The sequence below is a fragment of the Chroicocephalus ridibundus genome, unplaced genomic scaffold (genome assembly GCF_963924245.1).
Source record: "Chroicocephalus ridibundus unplaced genomic scaffold, bChrRid1.1 SCAFFOLD_708, whole genome shotgun sequence".
Lineage (NCBI taxonomy): Eukaryota > Metazoa > Chordata > Aves > Charadriiformes > Laridae > Chroicocephalus > Chroicocephalus ridibundus.
This window is the reverse complement of record NW_026961557.1, coordinates 2,104-23,383: the sequence shown is the minus strand read 5'-3', so window position 1 is coordinate 23,383 and position 21,280 is coordinate 2,104. Positions and strand designations below refer to the sequence as shown.

Here is a 21,280-nt window from a genome sequence, read left to right as displayed (position 1 = left end):
AAAAAAAAGGGGAAAAAGTTTGAAAAGAGGGAAAAAAAAAGAAAAGTTCCAAAAAGGGGAAAAGTGTTTGAAAAAAAGGGGAAAAAGTTAAAAAAAAAAGGGAAAAAAGTTTAAAAAAAGGGGAAAAAAGTTTAAAAAAGGGAAAAAACAGTTTAAAAAAGGGGAAAAAAGTTAAAAAAAAGGGGAAAAAGTTTTAAAAAAGGGAAAAAAGTTTAAAAAAGGGAAAAAAGTTTTTATAAAGGGAAAAAAGTTTTAAAAAGGGGAAAAAAGTTTAAAAAAGGGGAAAAGTTTAAAAAAAGGAAAAAAGTTTTAAAAAAGGGAAAAAAGTTTTAAAAAAAGGGAAAAAAGTTTTAAAAAAAGGGGAAAAAAGTTTAAAAAAAGGGAAAAAAGTTTAAAAAAAGGGGAAAAAAGTTTAAAAAAAGGGGAAAAAAGTTTAAAAAAGGGAAAAAAGTTTTAAAAAGGGGAAAAAAGTTTAAAAAAAGGGAAAAAAGTTTTAAAAAAAGGGGAAAAAAGTTTAAAAAAAGGGGAAAAAAGTTTTTATAAAGGGAAAAAAGTTTAAAAAAGGGAAAAAAGTTTAAAAAAGGGAAAAAATTTTAAAAAAAGGGGAAAAAAGTTTAAAAAAAGGGGAAAAAAGTTTTTATAAAAGGAAAAAAGTTTTTAAAAAGGGAAAAAAGTTTAAAAAAAGGGGAAAAAATAAAATATATAAAGACGTAAACCCCCCCCTTCCCCCCCCCCCCCCCCGCCAAAAGTGAGGAAACGGGAGGAGCCCCCCCCCCTCCCCCTCCCCCCCCCGTCCCTTCCCCCGTCAACAGGAAGCGGCGGTTGGGGGGGGGGAGGGGTCGGGGGGGGGCGACCGCGGGTCCCCGTTGGCTTCCGGCAGCTCCTCCATGGCCACCGCCTCGGGGGGGGCCCGGAAAGTGCTGAGGGTGGCCCCCCGCCCTCTGCCCGCTGGCCACCGTGGCTACCAAAGGTTGGGTGCTCGTCGCCCCCCCCTCCCCTCCCCCCCCGCGGCCACCGCCGTCGTCCTCGGGCAGAGCCACCGGCCCGGCCCAGGGCCCCAGCGACCTCGACCCCCGCCGGCCGCGCCGCCAGCGTAGCCAAAAGGCCGCCGCTAGCCCCAGGGCCGCCAAGATGGCCGCCCCCGCCCCCGCCCCGGCCAGACGCCCCCACGAGCTCTCCCGGGGGGACGCCGTGGCCTTCGGGGCCGGTTGGTGGCCCGCCGTGGCCTTCGGGGCCGGTCGGTGGCCCGCCGTGGTCCTCGAGGCCGGTCGGTGGCCCACGGTGGTCTCTAGGGTGGGTTGGTGGCCCACGGTGGTCTCTGGGGCCGGTTGGTGGCCCACGGTGGTCTCTGGGGCCGGTTGGTGGCCCACGGTGGTCCTCAAGGACGGTTGGTGGCCCACGGTGGTCTCTAGGGTGGGTTGGTGGCCCGCGGTGGTCTCTACGGTGGGTTGGTGGCCCGCGGTGGTCCTCGAGGCCGGTTGGTGGCCCCCGGTGGTCCTCGAAGGCACTTGGTGGCCCGTGGTGGTCTCTGGGGCCGGTCGGTGGCCCCCGGTGGTCTCCAAGGCCACTTGGTGGCCCAGGGTGGTCCTCGAAGCCGGTTGGTGGCCCGTGGTGGTCTCCGGGGCCGGCCGGTGGCCCGTGGTGGCCTCCAAGGTGGGGCGGTGGCCACCGGTGGGCTCCAAGGTTGACCGGGGGACGCCGGTGGCCACGGGGGCGGGTTGCTGGCCGCCAGCGGTGGTCTTCAAGTCCGGCCGGTGGCCCCCGGTGGCCGCCGGGACTCGTCGGGGGCCGGCGGTGGCCAGCAGGGCCAGCGAGGGGGCGGCGGTGGCCGGTTGAAGGCGGGCGGTGACCAGTGGGGCCGGTCGGTGGCTCCCAGCGGTGGCCCAGGGGCCGTCGGTGGCCGCGGGGGTCGCTGGGGGGCTCGTGGCGGCCGGCGGGGACTCGGTGGCCACCGTGGCCGGCTCCGAGCTCGGGGTGGCCACCGAGGTGGGGGGGCCGGTGGCCAGGAGGGCGCAGAGGGCGGTGGCCAGGAGAGCTGGGGGGTGGCCCCCCATGGAGCCGGCTTAAGGGGGGAAGGGGGGGGGCAGGACCTGTGGGGCCAGGGGAGGGCGTCACCCCACGGCGGTGCCCCACGGGACCCCCAAGTGCCCACAGAGCCCCTGGGACCCCCAAGTGCCTCTTGGGACCCCCAAGTGCCCACATCAGCCTCGGGACCCCCAAGTCCCTCGCGACCCCCCAAGTCTCTCTTGGGACCCCCAACTCCCCATAGAACCCCTGGGACCCCCAAGTCCCTTCGGACCCCCAAGTCCCTTCTGGGACCCCCAACTCCCCATAGAACCCCCATGTTCCTCTTGTGACCCCCAAGTCCCTCGGGACCCCCAAGTCCTTCTTGGGACCCCCAACTCCCCATAGAACCCCTGCGACCCCCAAGTCCTTCTTGGGACCCACAGCTCCCCATAGAACCCTTGTGACCCCCAAGTCCCCCTGGGACCCCCAAGTCCTTCTTGGGACCCCCAACTCCCCATAGAACCCTTGTGACCCCCAAGTCCCTTGTGAGCCCCACAACCCCCACGGGACCCCCAAGTCCTTCTCAGACCCCCAACTCCCCACATCACTCTTGTGACCCCCAAGTCCTTCGGGACCCCCCAAGTCCTTCTTGGGACCCACAGCTCCCCATAGAACCCTTGGGACCCCCAAGTCCCTTGTGAGCCCCACAACCCCCACGGGACCCCCATGTTCCTCTTGTGACCCCCCCAAGTCCCTCGGGACCCCCAAGTCCTTCTTGGGACCCACAACTCCCCATAGAACCCTTGTGACCCCCAAGTCCATCTTGGGACCCACAACTCCCCATAGAACCCTTATGACCCCCAAGTCCCCCCAACTCTCTTGTGGCCCCCCACAACCCCCACGGGACCCCCAACTCCCCACATCACCCTTGGAACCCCCCAAGTCCTTCGGGACCCCCAAGTCCTTCTTGGGACCCACAACTCCCCACATCACCCTTGTGACCCCCAAGTCCCTTGGGACCCCCAAGTCCCTCTTGTGACCCCCAACTCCCCACATCACTCTTGTGACCCCCAAGTCCTTCTTGGGACCCACAACTCCCCATAGAACCCTTGTGACCCCCAAGTCCCTTGTGAGCCCCACAACCCCCATGGGACCCCCAAGTCCTTCTCAGACCCACAACTCCCCATAGAACCCTTGTGACCCCCAAGTCCCTTGTGAGCCCCACAACCCCCACGGGACCCCCAAGTCCTTCTCAGACCCCCAACTCCCCATAGAACCCTTGTGACCCCCAAGTCCATTCAGATCCCCAAGTCCCTCTCGGGACCCCCAACCCCCCCCGGGACCCCCATGTCCCTCTTGTGACCCCCAACTCCCCACACCACCTTTGTGACCCCCCAAGTCCCTTTGGACCCCCAAGTCCTTCTTGGGACCCACAACTCCCCACATCACCCTTGGGACCCCCAAGTCCCTTGTGAGCCCCACAACCCCCACGGGACCCCCATGTTCCTCTTGTGACCCCCAAGTCCCTCGGGACCCCCAAGTCCTTCTTGGGACCCACAACTCCCCATAGAACCCTTGTGACCCCCAAGTCCATCTTGGGACCCCCCAAGTCCCTTCCGGGACCCCCAACTCCCCATAGAACCCCTGTGACCCCCAAGTCCTTCTTGGGACCCACAGCTCCCCATAGAACCCTTGTGACCCCCAAGTCCCTTGTGAGCCCCACAACCCCCACGGGACCCCCATGTTCCTCTTTTGACCCCCAAGTCCTTCTTGGGACCCATAACTCCCCATAGAACCCTTGTGACCCCCAAGTCCAGTCAGACCCCCAAGTCCCTCTCGGGACCCCCAACCCCCCCCCCCCCCGCCACGTCCCTCCTGAGACCGACACCCCCCCCCCCCGCCCCCAACCTCCCCCCACATCACCCCTGGGACCCCCAAGTCCCGTTCCCCGGCCCCCCAAGTACCTGTGGGTCGCGGCCGTTGGGGCGAGCGCGGCGCGGGCAGGAAACGGGGAGCGCGGGCGGGAAACGCCGCCCAGGGCGGGGCCCCCCCCCCCACCACCCCACTTCCCCCCACACTTGGGGGGCTGGCGGAAGTTCGGGGGCGCCCCACAAGCCCTGGAGGCACCGGCGCATTTGGGGCGCCCCATAGATTTTTCTTTTTTTCGGGGGGGGGGGGGGAGAACGATGGTGGTTTCGGGGTGCCCCATAGATTTAGGGAGACGATGGCGGGTTTGGGGTGCCCCATAGATCTGGGGAGCTGATGGCGGTTTCAGGGTGCCCCATAGATTTAGGGAGATGCTGAAAGTTCCAGGGTGCCCCATAGATTTGCGGCGATGCTGGCAGTTTTGAGGTGCCCCATAGATTTAGGGAGACGATGGCGGGTTCGGGGTGCCCCATAGATCTGGGGAGCTGATGGCGGTTTCAGGGTGCCCCATAGATTTAGGGAGACGGTGGCGGGTTCGGGGTGCCCCATAGATCTGGGGAGCTGATGGCCGTTTCAGGGTGCCCCATAGATTTAGGGAGACGATGGCGGTTTCAGGGTGCCCCATAGATTTAGGGAGACGATGGCGGGTTCGGGGTGCCCCATAGATTTAGGGAGACGGTGGCGGGTTCGGGGTGCCCCATAGATCTGGGGAGCTGATGGCGGTTTCAGGGCGCCCCATAGATTTAGGGAGACGGTGTCAGGTTCAGGGTGCCCCATAGATCTGGGGAGCTGATGGCCGTTTCAGGGTGCCCCATAGATTTAGGGAGCTGATGGCGGTTTCAGGGCGCCCCATAGATTTAGGGAGACGGTGGCGGGTTCGGGGTGCCCCATAGATCTGGGGAGCTGATGGCGGTTTCAGGGCGCCCCATAGATCTTGGGAGATGCTGAAAGTTCCAGGGCACCCCATAGATTTGGGGAGACGATGGTGGTTTTGGGGCGCCCCATAGATATGGGGAGACGATGGTGGTTTTGGGGCGCCCCATAGATATGGGGAGATGCTGACAGTTTCAGGGCGCCCCATAGATCTGGGAAAACTGTCAGTGTCATTCCCCCCCCCCCCAGATCTATGGGGCGCCCCCCCAGATCCGACGGTGTCTCCTGGATCTATGGGGCGCCCCACATCCAATGTCTTCTCCCCACGTCTATGGGGCGCCCCCAAATCCAACGGCGTCTCCCCACATCTATAGGGCGCCCCACATCCAATGTCTTCTCCCCACGTCTATGGGGCACCCCCAAATCCAACGGCATCTCCCCACATCTATGGGGCGCCCCACATCCAATGTCTTCTCCCCACATCTATGGGGCGCCCCCAAATCCAATGGCGTCTCCCCACATCTATGGGGGTGCCCCACATCCAATGTCTTCTCCCCACATCTATGGGGCGCCCCCAAATCCAACGGCGTCTCCCCACATCTATGGGGCGTCCCCAAATCCAGCAGCATCTCCCCACATCTATGGGGCACCCCCAAATCCAACGGCGTCTCCCCACATCTATGGGGCGCCCCACATCCAATGTCTTCTCCCCACGTCTATGGGGCGCCCCACATCCAATGTCTTCTCCCCACATCTATGGGGCGCCCCCAAATCCAACGGCGTCTCCCCACATCTATGGGGCGCCCCACATCCAATGTCTTCTCCCCACATCTATGGGGCGCCCCCAAATCCAGCAGCATCTCCCCACATCTATGGGGCGCTCCCAAATCCAATGGCGTCTCCCCACATCTATAGGGCGCCCCACATCCAACGTCTTCTCCCCACGTCTATGGGGCGCCCCCAAATCCAACGGCGTCTCCCCACATCTATAGGGCGCCCCACATCCAATGTCTTCTCCCCACGTCTATGGGGCGCCCCACGCTTTGGGGGCGCGCTGGAAGAACCCCCCGATGTCCCGCAGGGTGACGTGGGGCTGGGGGGGTCCCGGGGGGGGTCCCCAAAGTTGGGGGGCCGGGGGGAGGGGGTGATGGGGGGGCTCCTCCTCGCCCCACGGCGGCGGCGGCGGGGGGGCGCCCCATAGCTCGGGGCCTTGTGGGGCTGGACCCCCAACCTGCAGCAGGCGCAGGCACAGCAGCCCCCCCGCCACCGCCAGCGCCCCCCCCAGCGCCCCCAGACCCACCATGACCCACAGGCAGCCCCCCAAGTTGGGGGGCCAGGCCGGGGGACGCGCCGTGGGGTGCCCCACGGAGCCCCACGCCCACAGCAGGGAGAGGGACAGGCCCCGCAGGGGGGACATGGAGGGGATTGGGGGGAGCGGGTGGGGGTGTCTATGGGGCTGGGGGGGGGGTCTATGGGGCTGGAGGGGTCTATGGGGCTGGGGGGGTGATCTATGGGGCTGGAGGGGGGGGGCCTATGGAGCTGGGGGTGTTTATGGGGCTGGGAGACGTCCGTGGGGCTGGGGGGGGGTGATCTATGGGGCTGGAGGGGGGGGTGTCTATGGAGCTGGGGGTGTCTATGGGGCTGGGAGACGTCTGTGGGGCTGGGAGAGACCTACGGGGGTCTATGGGGCTGGGGGGGGGTGTGTGTGTGAAATCTATGGGGCTGGGGAGGGGTCTATGGGGCTGTGGGGGGGATCTATGGGGCAGCAGGGGGTGTCTATGGGGCAAAGCGGGGATTTATGGGACAGTGGAGGCATCTATGGGGCAGTGGGGGGGGGATGTATGGGGCTGGGGAGGGGTCTATGGGGCAGTGGGGGGGATCTATGGGGCTGGGAGAGGCCTATGGAGGCCCTAAGAGTCTGCTATGGGTCTGGGGTGGCTGCTATGGGGCCGGGGTTGATCCTATGGGGCTGGGGTTGATCCTGTGGGCCCGCTATGGGGCTGATCTTATGGGGGCCGATCTTATGGGGCCGGGGGGTTGACGCTATGGGGCTGGGGTGGCCGCTATGGGGTGAGCGGGGGGCTCACCTGCGCCGGCGGGAGCGTGTGGGGCGCCGTGGGTCGCTGTGGGTCGCGGTGACAGTGGGGGGGGGGGGGGGGGGGAAGGAAGGGGCCCCACGGCCGAGCTCTTCCGCCCCGGGCGTCAGCGGGGGGGCAGAGCCTGCCCCACACGTGCCGTGGGGCCCAGACGCCGGGGTTTCCCCTGCCCCCCACCACCCCACAACCCGGGGGGGGGGGGTGTGTGTGTGTCTCAGTGGGGCGCTATGGGGCAGGGAGGAGGAAGGGAGAGCGGAGGGGCAGGTTATGGGGTGATTGGGGGGGGGGTGTCTATGGGGCGCTATGGGGGATCTTGGGGGGGGGGTGTCCTATGGGGGGGTCTATGGGGTGAGCGGGGGCTCTATGGGGTGCTTGGGGGGGGGGGTCTACAGGGTGCTATGGGGGGATCTATGGGGCGATTGTGGGGAGCTATGGGGCTCTACGGGGTGCTGGGGGTGTCTATGGGGCGCTATGGGGCTGTCAGATGGATCTATGGGGCTGCTGGTGGGGTCTATGGGGCTGTCGGATGGATCTATGGGGCAGCTGGTGGGGTCTATGGGGTTGTCGGATGGATCTATGGGGCTCCTGTGGTGTCTATGGGGCTCTATGGGGCTGTCGGATGGATCTATGGGGCTGCTGGTGGTGTCTATGGGGCTGTCGGATGGATCTATGGGGCTGCTGGTGGTGTCTATGGGGCTCTATGGGGCTGTCGGATGGATCTATGGGGCTGCTGGTGGTGTCTATGGGGCTCTATGGGGCTGTTGGATGAATCTATGGGGCTGCTGGTGGGGTCTATGGGGCTCTATGGGGCTGTCGAATGGATCTATGGGGCTGCTGGTGGTGTCTATGGGGCTCTATGGGGCTGTCGGATGGATCTATGGGGCTGCTGGTGATGTCTATGGGGCTCTATGGGGCTGTCGGATGGATCTATGGGGCTCCTGTGGTGTCTATGGGGCGCTATGGGGCTGTCGGATGGATCTATGGGGCTCCTGTGGTGTCTATGGGGCTCTATGGGGCTGTCGGATGGATCTATGGGGCTGCTGGTGGTGTCTATGGGGCTCTATGGGGCTGTCGGATGGATCTATGGGGCTGCTGGTGGGGTCTATGGGGCGCTATGGGGCTGTCGGATGGATCTATGGGGCTCCTGTGGTGTCTATGGGGCTCTATGGGGCTGTCGGATGGATCTATGGGGCTGCTGGTGGGGTCTATGGGGCGCTAGGGGGCTGTCGGATGGATCTATGGGGCTGGCGGTGGATCCCAGTGCCCCCCAGTGCCCCCCAGTTCCCCCCCCACCCAGAGACTCACTCACTCGGGGGCTGCAGCACAAGAGGGTTTAATTCCGGCCCCCCCCAACCCCGCCCCATGGCGCGGGGAGGCCCGTCAGCCCCACACTTGGGGGTCTAGGACGGGGAAAGGGGGGTCTGGAGGTGGGGGGAGGGAACTTATGGGGCTGGGGGTCCCTCCCCACGGCCTGGGAGTGGGGCCGGCCCCGGAGGGACCTTCTGGGGGCCCAACGGTGGATCTTGGTGGCCCCGAGGAACCTCCTTGAAGCCCAACGATGGATCTTGGTGGCCCCGAGGAACCTCCTTGAAGCCCAACGGTGGATCTTGGTGGCCCCGAGGAACCTCCTTGAGGCCCAACAATGGATCTTGGTGGCCCCGAGGAACCTCCTTGAAGCCCAACGGTGGATCTTGGTGGCCTGGAGGACCTTCCATGAAGCCGGAGGATGGATCCAGCTCTGGAGAACCTTCCTTGAAGCCCAACGGTGGATCTTGGTGGCCCCGAGGAACCTCCTTGAGGCCCAACGATGGATCTTGGTGGCCCCGAGGAACCTCCTTGAAGCCCAACGATGGATCTTGGTGGCCCCGAGGAACCTCCTTGAAGCCCAATGGTGGATCTTGGTGGCCCCGAGGAACCTCCTTGAAGCCCAACGGTGGATCTTGGTGGCCCCGAGGGACCTCCTTGAAGCCCAACGATGGATCTTGGTGGCCCCGAGGGACCTCCTTGAAGCCCAACGATGGATCTTGGTGGCCCCGAGGAACCTCCTTGAGGCCCAACGATGGATCTTGGTGGCCCCGAGGAACCTCCTTGAAGCCCAACGATGGATCTTGGTGGCCACGAGGAACCTCCTTGAAGCCCAACGATGGATCTTGGTGGCCCCGAGGAACCTCCTTGAAGCCCAACGGTGGATCTTGGTGGCCCCGAGGAACCTCCTTGAAGCCCAACGGTGGATCTTGGTGGCCCCGAGGAGCCTCCTTGAAGCCCAACGGTGGATCTTGGTGGCCTGGAGGACCTTCCATGAAGCCGGAGGATGGATCCAGCTCTGGAGAACCTTCCTTGAAGCCCAACGGTGGATCTTGGTGGCCCCGAGGAACCTCCTTGAGGCCCAACGATGGATCTTGGTGGCCCCGAGGAACCTCCTTGAGGCCCAACGATGGATCTTGGTGGCCCCGAGGAACCTCCTTGAAGCCCAACGGTGGATCTTGGTGGCCCCGAGGGACCTCCTTGAAGCCCAACGGTGGATCTTGGTGGCCTGGAGGACCTTCCATGAAGCCGGAGGATGGATCCAGCTCTGGAGAACCTTCCTTGAAGCCCAACGGTGGATCTTGGTGGCCCCGAGGAACCTCCTTGAGGCCCAACGATGGATCTTGGTGGCCCCGAGGAACCTCCTTGAAGCCCAACGATGGATCTTGGTGGCCCCGAGGAACCTCCTTGAAGCCCAACGATGGATCTTGGTGGCCCCGAGGAACCTCCTTGAAGCCCAACGGTGGATCTTGGTGGCCCCGAGGAACCTCCTTGAAGCCCAACGGTGGATCTTGGTGGCCCCGAGGGACCTCCTTGAAGCCCAACGGTGGATCTTGGTGGCCTGGAGGACCTTCCATGAAGCCGGAGGATGGATCCTGCTCTGGAGAACCTTCCTTGAAGCCCAACGGTGGATCTTGGTGGCCCCGAGGAACCTCCTTGAGGCCCAACGATGGATCTTGGTGGCCTGGAGGACCTTCCATGAAGCCGGAGGATGGATCCAGCTCTGGAGAACCTTCCTTGAAGCCCAACGGTGGATCTTGGTGGCCCCGAGGAACCTCCTTGAGGCCCAACGATGGCTCTCGGTGGCCCGGAGGGACCTTCTTGAAGCCGGCCGGTGGCCGCACCCTCAGCGGCCCGTCCCCCAGGTCACCCAAAGGCTCCGGCAGGTGCCCGAAGGCCTCGGTGGCCTCTCCCAGGGGGTTCCCCTCCTCCTCCCCGAAATCCACCTCCATCTCGGGGGCTTCCGCGGGGGAACCGTTGGCCACGGGAACCTCCGGGTTGGCTCGGAGATCTTCCTCTTCCTCCTCTTCCTCCTCCTCCTCTTCTTCTTCCTCGGGCCACTCTACGGGGCCGTCCGTGGGGCCGGGTGGCCAACGGGAGAACCGGTAGAGCCCCCCGTCTCCCTCGGGGGGTTGGGGGACGTAATCGTGGCAAAGGGACCCCCCCAGGGCTCGGCCGCAGGTCAGGCGGTAGCCGAATTCCAAGCGGCCGCCCCCGGGGAAGCAGAGGCCGGCCTTTTCCCCGTCTCCCTCGGTAGCCGCCGTGGCTTCCAGCCCCACCTCGCAGACCCCCAGCAGGTCGTCGTCCCACCCGTTGTCCTCGTCCCACACCTCCAACCTCAGGCGGGCGCCGGGGGGCAGGGCCACCCGCCCCATATCCAAACGAGCCCCCCAACGGGGTCGGTCTTGGTTCCAGGCCGTGGCCGTCCGGGCGCTTTGAGCCCCGGCCGTCACCCGTACGTAAGCGTCCGTCATGGAGAAGTGGTCCCCCCGCCACCCCCGCCCGCCCCACACCGTCACCGTCAGCCGCCCCGTCCCCCGTTGCCGCGAGCAGCAGTCGGGGGTGATGGCGGCGTCGGCCGGGCAACCGCACTGGCAAGGGCCGACAAGATGGCCGCCGGGGCAAACCCGGCTGCAGTTGAGCCTCAAAGCCCGCCAGGCCACGTAATGGCCGACGGCCGCCCTCAGCGCCTTCCGACGGGGCTCGTCGCGGGGCAGGAGGGTGTGGAGGGGACGGACGTCGGCCGCCACTAGCCCCGGGATGGCCGGCAGGCTCTGCAGCCATCTTGAGTAGGCCTCGGGCCTGCCGTAGAGTAGGTCGCCATGTTGGTCGCCTCCTTCCACCTCCACCAGCCGCTCGCTGTAGGCTTCGTTGAAGCTGACGTTGCCTTGGTTGCCTCCCCGGGCCCGGCGGCAAGCGGCCGCCATGAGGCCGGCCCGAAGCCCCCCGCCGCCGGCCGTCACTTCCACCCCCAAACAATCGGCCACCTCTTGGGCGCTGGCGCCGGCCATGGCGGCCCGGCAGGAGCGGATGGCGGTGACGGCCCGCAGCCGGCCCCCGAGTTGGGCCCCCCGGATGTAGTGGGTGCCGTAGGTGGCCAGCAGCTCCTCGTAGTCGGCCGCCGTGTCCCGGCTGAAGGTGGGGGGCAGGGCCCGCACGGCCCGCAAGAAGTGGGGGGAGGGGCGGGCGGCGGGGGAGACCCAGGTCCTGGGGGGGGGGGGGGGGGAGAGAGAGGGAGAGGGGGTGAGATATGGGGGTCAATGGGGTCTATGGGGTGATCGGGAGGGTCTATGGGGTGATCGGGGGCTCTGGGGGGTCTATGGGGCGACTGGAGGGGGGTCTATGGGGTGATTGGGGGGGTCAATGGGGTCTATGGGGTGACTGGGGGGGTCTATGGGGTGATTCGGGGGTTCTGGGGGGTCTATGGGGTGACTGGAGGGGGGTCTATGGGGTGTTTTGGGGGTCTATGGGGTGATTGGGGGGGCCTATGGGGTGACTGGGGGGAGTCTATGGGGTCTATGGGGTGATTGGGAGGGTCTATGGGGTGATGGGGGGCTCTGGGGGGTCTATGGGGCGACTAGAGGGGGGTCTATGGGGTGTTTTGGGGGTCTATGGGGTGACTGGGGGGGGTCTATGGGGTGATTGGGGGGTCTATGGGGTGATCAGGGGTTCTATAGGGTGTTTCGGGGGTCTATGGGGTGATTGGGGGGGGTCTATGGGGTGCTATGGGGGTGTTGGATGGGTTTGTGGGGTGACTGGGGGGTCAACGGGGTCTATGGGGTGATTGGGGGGAGTCTATGGGGTGATTGGGGGGAATCTATGGGGTGATCGGGGGTTCTGGGGGGTCTATGGGGTGATTGGGGGTGGTCTGTGGGGTGTTTGGAGGGGTCTATGGGGTGCTATGGGGTGTCAGGAGGGTTATGGGGTGGCTGGGGGGGGGGTCTATGGGGTTACTGGGGGGGATCTATGGGGTGCTATGGGGCGCCGGGGGGTGGATTGAGGGCCGGAGGGAAGGAGAGAAGGCCGTGGGGCTGAGGGCGAGGAGGGAGGAGGAAGAGGAGGAGGAGGAGGAGGAGGAAGGGGGGAGGGGGAGATGAGGAGGAGGAGGAGGAGACGATGGAGGAGATGATGAAGGAGATGATGATGAGGAGGAGATGATGGAGAGGAAGGAGGTGATGATGATGATGAAGGAGATGAAGGAGGAGGAGATGAAGGAGGAGATGAAGGAGGAGATGAAGGACATGATGAAGGAGATGATGAAGGAGATGATGAAGGAGGAGATGAGGAGGAGGAGGAGGAGGTGATGAAGGAGATGGTGGAGATGGAGGAGGAGATGATGAGGGAGATGAGGAGGAGATGAAGGAGATGATGATGAGGGAGATGATGAAGGAGGAGATGATGGAGATGAAGGAGGCGATGATGGAGGAGGAGATGAAGGAGGAAGAGGAGATGATGAAGGAGATGATGAAGGAGATGAAGGAGGAGGAGATGAGGAGGAGGAGGAGATGATGGAGATGAAGGAGGAGATGATGGAGATGAAGGAGGAGATGACGATGAAGGAGATGATGAAGGAGGAGATGAAGGAGGAGGAGATGGAGATGATGGAAGGGTGGAGGAGGTGGAGGAGGAGATGATGGAGGAGGTGATGATGATGAGGAGGAGGAGGAGGAGGTGGAGATGGAGATGATGGAGATGGAGATGATGGAGGAGGTGATGAGGAAGAGGAGGGAGAGGGATGGAGAAAATGGTGGAGAAGCTGGAGGAGATGAAGGTGGAGAAGGTGGAGGAGACGAAGCTGAAGGCACAGGAGATGAAAGATGAAACAGATGGAGATGGAGACGAAGGTGGAGGAGAAGAAGGTGAAGCTGGAGGAGATGAAGGTGGAGGAGATGGAGATGGAGATGAAGATGGAGGAGATGAAGATGAAGGTGGAGATGGAGATGGAAAAGACGAAGGTGGAGATGGAGGTGGAGATGAAGATGAAGATGGAGATGGAGAAGATGGAGATGGAGAAGACGAAGGTGGAGATGGAGATGGAGATGAAGATGAAGATGAAGATGGAGATGGAGATGGAGATGGAGATGGAGATGAAGACGAAGGTGGAGATGAAGAAGATGGAGATGGAGATGAAGGAGATGAAGATGGAGATGAAGAAGATGGAGATGGAGATGAAGATGAAGGTGGAGGAGATGAAGATGAAGGTGGAGGAGACAGAGATGGAGATGAAGATGAAGATGGAGGAGATGGAGGAGATGAAGATGAAGGTTGAGGAGATGGAGATGGAGATGGAGTTGAAGATGAAGATGAAGGTGGAGGAGATGGAGATGAAGATGAAGATGGAGGAGATGAAGATGGAGATGGAGGAGATGAAGGTGGAGGAGATGGAGATGGAGATGGAGATGAAGATGGAGATGGAGATGAAGAAGATGGAAATGAAGAAGATGGAGATGGAGATGGAGATGGAGATGGAGATGAAGAAGATGGAGATGGAGATGGAGATGGAGATGAAGGCGGAGAAGATGAAGATGAAGGTGGAGGAGATGGAGATGGAGATGAAGAAGATGGAGATGGAGAAGATGGAGATGAAGATGAAGAAGGTGGAGATGGAGATGAAGAAGATGAAGATGGAGATGAAGAAGATGGAGATGGAGATGATGGAGATGAAGAAGATGAAGATGGAGATGGAGATGAAGGTGGAGGAGATGAAGATGAAGGTGGAGGAGATGGAGATGGAGATGAAGAAGATGGAGATGGAGATGGAGATGAAGATGGAGAAGATGGAGATGGAGCTGAAGGTGGAGGAGCTGGGGATGAAGGAGGAGGATGAAGGAGGAGGATGAAGGAGGAGGAGGAGGATGAAGGAGGAGGATGAAGGAGGAGGATGAAGGAGGAGGAGGATGAAGGAGGAGGAGGGGCGGGCGGGGCCCTCACCAGTAGAGGACGCAGCGCAGCTGGAGGCTGGCGAAGGCGTAACGATCCTCCCGCTGCCGCCGCAGCCCGAACTCGGCCGCCCGCGAGTGGGACCCGGCCACCGCCACCCTCCCCTCCTTGCCCGGCCCCACCCCTCCCCCCAGCCCCACCCGCCACCCCCGGGCCACCTCCTCCCTCCCGGCCACCACCTCCCCCACCGCCCGGCTGCCGGTGGCCACCGTCGTCCCCTGACGGCAACGTCGGCCCGAACGCCACCCCCCGACGCCGGCCGGTAGCCGACGGACTCGGCCCCCGGCCAACAGGTCCCGGCAGAGCAGGCAGGTGGCCCCCGAGTCCCCGGGGGGGTCGGTGGCCCCCACCAGCAGGACCTGGCCGCCGGTGGCTTCCAAGGTGGTGACGTCCAAGCCCGTGCCCAGGAGTTGGGGGCCGGGGGCCGGCGGGGCCGAGCAGGCGGCCCCTCGCGCCCGGTGGCACTGGGAGGTCGCCGGGGGCCAGCGGTGGAGGGAGAGGAGGGAGAGGAGGAAGAGGCCGGCGAGGGGACGCCCAGGGGTGGCCATGGCCTGCGGGGGGAGGGGACGAGAGAGAGGGGAGAGGTGGGTTGAGGGGGGGGGACATGGGGACATGGGGACGGGGACGAGGGGACATGGGGACGTGGGGATGGTGGTGGGGACGTGGGGATGGGGACGAGGGGACATGGGGACGTGGGGACGGTGGTGGGGACATGGGGAGGGTGGTGGGGACGTGGGGATGGGAACATGGGGACAGGGTTGGGGACAGGGACATGGGGACGGTGGTGGGGACGTGGGGACGGGGACAGGAGGGTGGCCATGGGCACGTGGGGACGGTGGTGGGGACGTGGGGACGGGGACAGGAGGGTGGCCATGGGGACGTGGGGACGGTGGTGGGGACGTGGGGATGTGGGGACATGGGGAGGGTGGTGGGGACGTGGGGATGGGGACATGGGGGTGGCCATGGGGACGTGGGGACGGTGGTGGGGACATGGGCATGGGGACATGGGGAGGGTGGTGGGGACGTGGGGATGGGGACATGGGGACAGGGATGGGGACAGGGACATGAGGAGGGTGGTGGGGACGTGGGGACGGGGACATGGGGGTGGCCATGGGGACGTGGGGACGGTGGTGGGGACAGGGACATGGGGACAGTGGTGGGGACGTGGGGACGATGGTGGGGACAGGGACATGGGGACAGTGGTGGGGACGTGGGGACGGGGACATGGGGGTGGCCATGGGGACGTGGGGACGGTGGTGGGGACGTGGGGATGGGGACGAGGGGACATGGGGACGTGGGGACGGTGGTGGGGACATGGGGAGGGTGGTGGGGACGTGGGGATGGGGACATGGGGACAGGGATGGGGACAGGGACATGGGGACGGTGGTGGGGACATGGGGACGGGGACATGGGGGTGGCCATGGGGACGTGGGGACGGTGGTGGGGACGTGGGGACGGGGACGAGGGGACATGGGGACATGGGGACGGTGGTGGGGACATGGGGATGGGGACGGGTACGGGGGGACAGGGACGGGGGGACATGGGGACAGGGGGGACATGGGGACGGTGGTGGGGACGTGGGCATGGGGACACGGGGATGGCCACAGGGACAGAGGGACAGGGACATGGGGATGGTGGTGGGGACATGGGGACGGGGACATGGGGAAAGTGGTGGGGACACGGGGACAGGGATGGGGACAGGGACATGGGGACGGTGGTGGGGACGTGGGGACGGGGACATGGGGGTGGCCATGGGGACGTGGGGACGGTGGTGGGGACGTGGGGATGGGGACGAGGGGACATGGGGACGTGGGGATGGTGGTGGGGACGTGGGGATGGGGACGAGGGGACATGGGGACGTGGGGATGGTGGTGGGGACGTGGGGATGTGGGGACGGTGGTGGGGACGTGGGCATGGGGACATGGGGGTGGCCATGGGGACATGGGGACGGTGGTGGGGACGTGGGGACGGGGACATGGGGGTGGCCATGGGGACGTGGGGACGGTGGTGGGGACATGGGGAGGGTGGTGGGGACGTGGGGATGGGGACATGGGGACAGGGATGGGGACAGGGACATGGGGACAGTGGTGGGGACGTGGGGACGGGGACATGGGGGTGGCCATGGGGACGTGGGGACGGTGGTGGGGACGTGGGGATGGGGATGGTGGTGGGGACACGGGGGGACATGGGGACAGGGGGGACATGGGGACGGTGGTGGGGACGTGGGGACGGGGACATGGGGGTGGCCATGGGGACGTGGGGACGGTGGTGGGGACATGGGGATGGGGACGAGGGGACATGGGGACGTGGGGATGGTGGTGGGGACGTGGGGATGTGGGGACGGTGGTGGGGACGTGGGGGACGTGGGGATGGGGACATGGGGGTGGCCATGGGGACGTGGGGACGGTGGTGGGGACGTGGGGATGGGGACGAGGGGACATGGGGACGTGGGGACGGTGGTGGGGACGTGGGGATGGGGACGGGGATGGGGGGCAGGGACGGGGGGACATGGGGACAGGGGGGACATGGGGACGGTGGTGGGGACGTGGGGATGGGGACGAGGGGACATGGGGACGTGGGGACGGTGGTGGGGACGTGAGGATGGGGATGGGGACGGGGGGACATGGGGACAGGGGGGACATGGGGATGGTGGTGGGGACGTGGGGATGGTGGTGGGGACGTGGGGACCGTGGTGGGGACGGGGACATGGGGACGGTGGTGGGGACGTGGGCATGGGGACACGGGGATGGCCACGGGGACAGAGGGACAGGGACATGGGGATGGTGGTGGGGACGTGGGGACGGGGACATGGGGGTGGCCACGGGGACGTGGGGACGGTGGTGAGGACGTGGGATTGGGGACGAGGGGACATGGGGACATGGGGATGGCCATGGGGACGTAGGAATGGTGGTGAGGACATGGGCATGGGGACATGAGGACGGTGGTGGGGACGGGGACGAGGGGACATGGGGACATGGGGACGGTGATGGGGACATGGGGAGGGTGGTGGGGATGTGGGGATGGGGCATGGGGACACTGGTGGGGACACGGGGACAGGGATGGGGACAGGGACATGGGGACGGTGGTGGGGACGTGGGGACGGGGACATGGGGGTGGCCATGGGGACGTGGGGACGGTGGTGGGGACGTGGGGACGGGGACATGGGGGTGGCCATGGGGACGTGGGGACGGTGGTGGGGACGTGGGGATGTGGGGACGGTGGTGGGGACGTGGGCATAGGGACATGGGGATGGCCATGGGGACAGAGGGACAGGGACGTGGGGACAGTGGTGGGGACGTGGGGATGGGGATGGGGATGGGGGGACAGGGACGGGGGGACATCGGGACAGGGGGGACATGGGGACGGTGGTGGGGACGTGGGGATGGGGACGTGGGGATGGTGGTGGGGACATGGGGACGGTGGTGGGGATGTGGGGATGGGGACATGGGGATGGCCATGGGGACAGAGGGACAGGGACATGGGGACGGTGGTGGGGACGTGGGGATGGGGACAGGGACGGGGGGACATGGGGACAGGGGGGACATGGGGACAGTGGTGGGGACATGGGCATGGGGACACGGGGATGGCCACAGGGACAGAGGGACAGGGACATGGGGATGGTGGTGGGGACATGGGGACGGGGACATGGGGATGGCCATGGGGACAGAGGGACAGGGACATGGGGACGGTGATGGGGACATGGGGATGGTGGTGGGGACGTGGGGACGGGGACATGGGGACAGTGGTGGGGACACGGGGACAGGGATGGGGACAGGGACATGGGGAGGGTGGTGGGGACGTGGGGACGGGGACATGGGGGTGGCCATGGGGACGTGGGGACGGTGGTGGGGACGTGGGGACGGGGACGAGGGGACATGGGGACGTGGGGATTGTGGTGGGGACGTGGGGACGGTGGCGGGGCCGTGGGGTTGGGGACATGCCGGTGGGGACGGTGACGTGGGGATGGTGACGTGGGGACGAGGACGCGGATGTGGGGACGGGGCCGTGGCGGTGACGGGGCCGTTGTGGTGAGGGGGGAGGGTGACACGGGGACGGGGATGGGGACACGGGGACGGGGTGACCTGGGGATGGGGGTGGGGACGTGGGGATGGGGACATGGGGATGGCCACGGGGACAGGGGGACACGGGGACATCAGGGACATGGGGACAGCGGTGGGGACAGGGGGACACGAGGACATGGGGGACACGGGGACGGTGACATGGGGACGTGGGGATGGGGACATGGGGACACAAGGACACGAGGACACGGGGACAGTGACATGAGGATGGTGGTGGGGACGTGGGGATGGTGACATGGGGACACGAGGACACGAGGACACGGGGGACACAGGGATGATGACATGGGGACGGTGGTGGGGACGTGGGGATGGGGACACGAGGACATGGGGGACACGGGGACGGTGACGGGGACACGGGGATGGGGGGACACGCGGGCACGGGGACACGGGGACGGTGACGTGGGGACGTGGGGATGGGGACACGGGGACATCGGGGACACGGGGACGGTGGTGGGGACGTGGGGATGGGGACAGGGGGACACGGGGGACACGGGGATGGTGACAGGGACACGGGGATGGGGGGACACGAGGACACGGGGACATGGGGACGGTGACATCGGGACGTGGGGATGGGGACACGAGGACACGGGGACACGGGGGACATGACACGGGGGACGTGAGGACATGGGGGACATGGGGACAGTGGTGGGGACGTGGGGATGGGGACAGGGACACGGGGATGGGGGGACACGAGGACACGGGGGACATGGGGACACGGGGGACATGAGGACATGGGGGACGTGAGGACATGGGGGACATGGGGACGGTGATGTGGGGACATGGGGATGGGGACAGGGGGACACGGGGATGGTGACAGGGACACGGGGATGGGGGAACACGAGGACATTGGGGACACTGGGACGGTGACGTGGGGACGTGGGGATGGGGACATGGGGACACGAGGACATGGGGACACGGGGGACGCAAGGACATGGGGGACATGGGGACGGTGACATGGGGACAGGGGGGACACGAGGACACGGGGGACATGGGGACATGGGGGACATGGGGACGGTGGTGGGGACGTGGGGATGGGGACATGGGGGACGTGAGGACACGGGGGACATGGGGATGGTGACGGGGACACGGCGGACATGAGGACACGGGGGACGTGAGGACATGGGGGACATGGGGACGGTGGTGGGGACGTGGGGACACGAGGACATGGGGGACACGGGGATGGTGACAAGGACACAGGGATGGGGGGACACGAGGACATTGGGGACACGGTGACAGTGACGTGGGGACGTGGGGATGGGGACACGGGGACACGAGGACACGGGGGACATGGGGACACGGGGGACATGGGGACACGGGGGACATGGGGACACGGGGGACGCGAGGACATTGGGGACATGGGGACGGTGACGTGTGGACGTGGGGATGGGGACACGGGGACACGGGGGACACGGGGACGGTGATGGGGACACGGGGGACATGGGGACAGGGGGGACACGAGGACATGGGGATGGTGGTGGGGACGTGGGGATGGGGACAGGGACACGGGGATGGGGGGACACGAGGACATCGGGGACAGGGGGACGGTGGTGGGGACGTGGGGATGGGGACACGGGGACACGAGGACATGGGGACACGGGGGACGCAAGGACATGGGGGACATGGGGACGGTGACATGGGGACAGGGGGGACACGAGGACACGGGGGACATGGGGACATGGGGACATGGGGGACATGGGGATGGTGGTGGGGACGTGGGGATGGGGACAGGGGGACACGGGGGACATGGGGGACACGGGGGACACAAGGACATCGGGGACACGGGGACGGTGACGGGGACGTGGGGATGGGGGACACGGGGGACACGGGGACGGTGATGGGGACACGGGGGACATGAGGACAGGGGGGACACAAGGACATCGGGGGACACGGGGACGGCGACGGGGACGTGGGGATGGGGACACGGGGGACACGGGGACGGTGGATGGGGACAGGGGGGACATGGGGACAGGGGGGACACGAGGACATCGGGGACATGGGGACAGTGACGGGGACGTGGGGGACGGGGACACGGGGGACACGGGGGACACGGGGGACGGTGACGGGGACACGGGGGACACGGGGACGTTGGGGGGGGACACACAAGGACAGGGGGGTGACCCGGGGGGGGGTGTGTGACCCGGGGGGGGGGTGACCCGGGGGGGGGTGACAGGGGGGTGACAGGGGGGTGACAGGGGGGGTCCCGCGTGTCCCGTCCCCCCCCCCCCCCTCACTCACCGCTGGCAGCGACACCCCGACGGGTCCCAGATGGCCGGGGCCCCTCCCCCCCCCCGGGGACAGGATGGGGGGCAGCACTTGGGGGCGGAGGTGTGGGGCGGGGGGGGGGTGGGGTGAGGGGGGGGGGTGGTTTTTTTGGGGCGGAAAAAGCGGTTTTGGGTGTGAAAAGTGCTTTTATTCGGGGGGGGGGGCGGGGAGCGAGGAGGTAGCTCAGAATCGGGCCCCTGAAGGGGGGGGGGGGAAGGAGGGGAGGGGGGGGGGGGTCGCCCCTCCTCGCCCCCCCCTCCCCCCCCCCCCGCCCCAACGGGGGGAAGTGACGTCATGGAGCTGGTGGGGGAGGGGCAAAGCGGCCTGACCAGTCCGTCCCAGTTTGGCCCAGTTCGGCCCAGTTCCCCCCCCAGCCCCGCCCCCCCCCCCCAGTCCCTCCCAGTTTGTCCCAGTCCCTCCCAGTTTGTCCCAGTTCGGCCCAGTCCCCTCCCAGTCCCCCCCAGTCCCTCCCAGTTTGTCCCAGTCCCCCCCAGTCCCCTCCCAGTCACTCCCAGTCCATCCCAGTTCCCCCCAGTGCCCCTCCCAGTCACTCCCAGTCCCCTCCCAGTCGCCCCCAGTGCCCTCCCAGTCACTCCCAGTCCATCCCAGTGCCCCCCCCAGTTTGTCCCAGTCCACCCCAGTCGCCCCCAGTGCGCCCCCAGTTCATCCCAGTCCCCCCCGAGTCCCTCCCAGTTCGTCCCAGTTCCCCCCCAGTGCCTCCCAGTTCCCCCCAGACCCCTCCAGTCCCTCCCAGTTCATCCCAGTTCCCCCCCAGTGCCTCCCAGTCACACC

The 21,280-nt window shown here is 65.0% G+C and overlaps 1 protein-coding gene across 1 annotated transcript; it reads right to left on the bottom strand.

Moving 5' to 3' along the window:
- Window positions 1–8,344: 8,344 nt before the first annotated feature.
- Window positions 8,345–20,510, bottom strand: PRF1 (perforin 1). The gene is made up of 3 exons (XM_063322015.1): window positions 20,462–20,510; window positions 14,139–14,698; window positions 8,345–11,414 (listed from the first exon to the last, which is right to left on the bottom strand). The coding sequence occupies exons 2-3, from the start codon at window positions 14,693–14,695 to the stop codon at window positions 8,345–8,347; spliced, it is 3,627 nt and encodes a 1,208-aa protein (XP_063178085.1). The 5' UTR covers window positions 14,696–14,698; window positions 20,462–20,510.
- Window positions 20,511–21,280: the final 770 nt, after the last annotated feature.

What these genes read in the sequence shown, in the direction of transcription:
- PRF1 (XM_063322015.1), bottom strand. Translation starts at nt 14,695, where the DNA reads ATGGCCACCCCTGGGCGTCCCCTCGCCGGCCTCTTCCTCCTCTCCCTC. An exon ending in CTGCGCTGCGTCCTCTACTG is followed by an intron (nt 11,415 to 14,138) that starts GTGAGGGCCCCG and finishes CCCCCCCCCCAG; the next exon opens with GACCTGGGTCTCCCCCGCCG.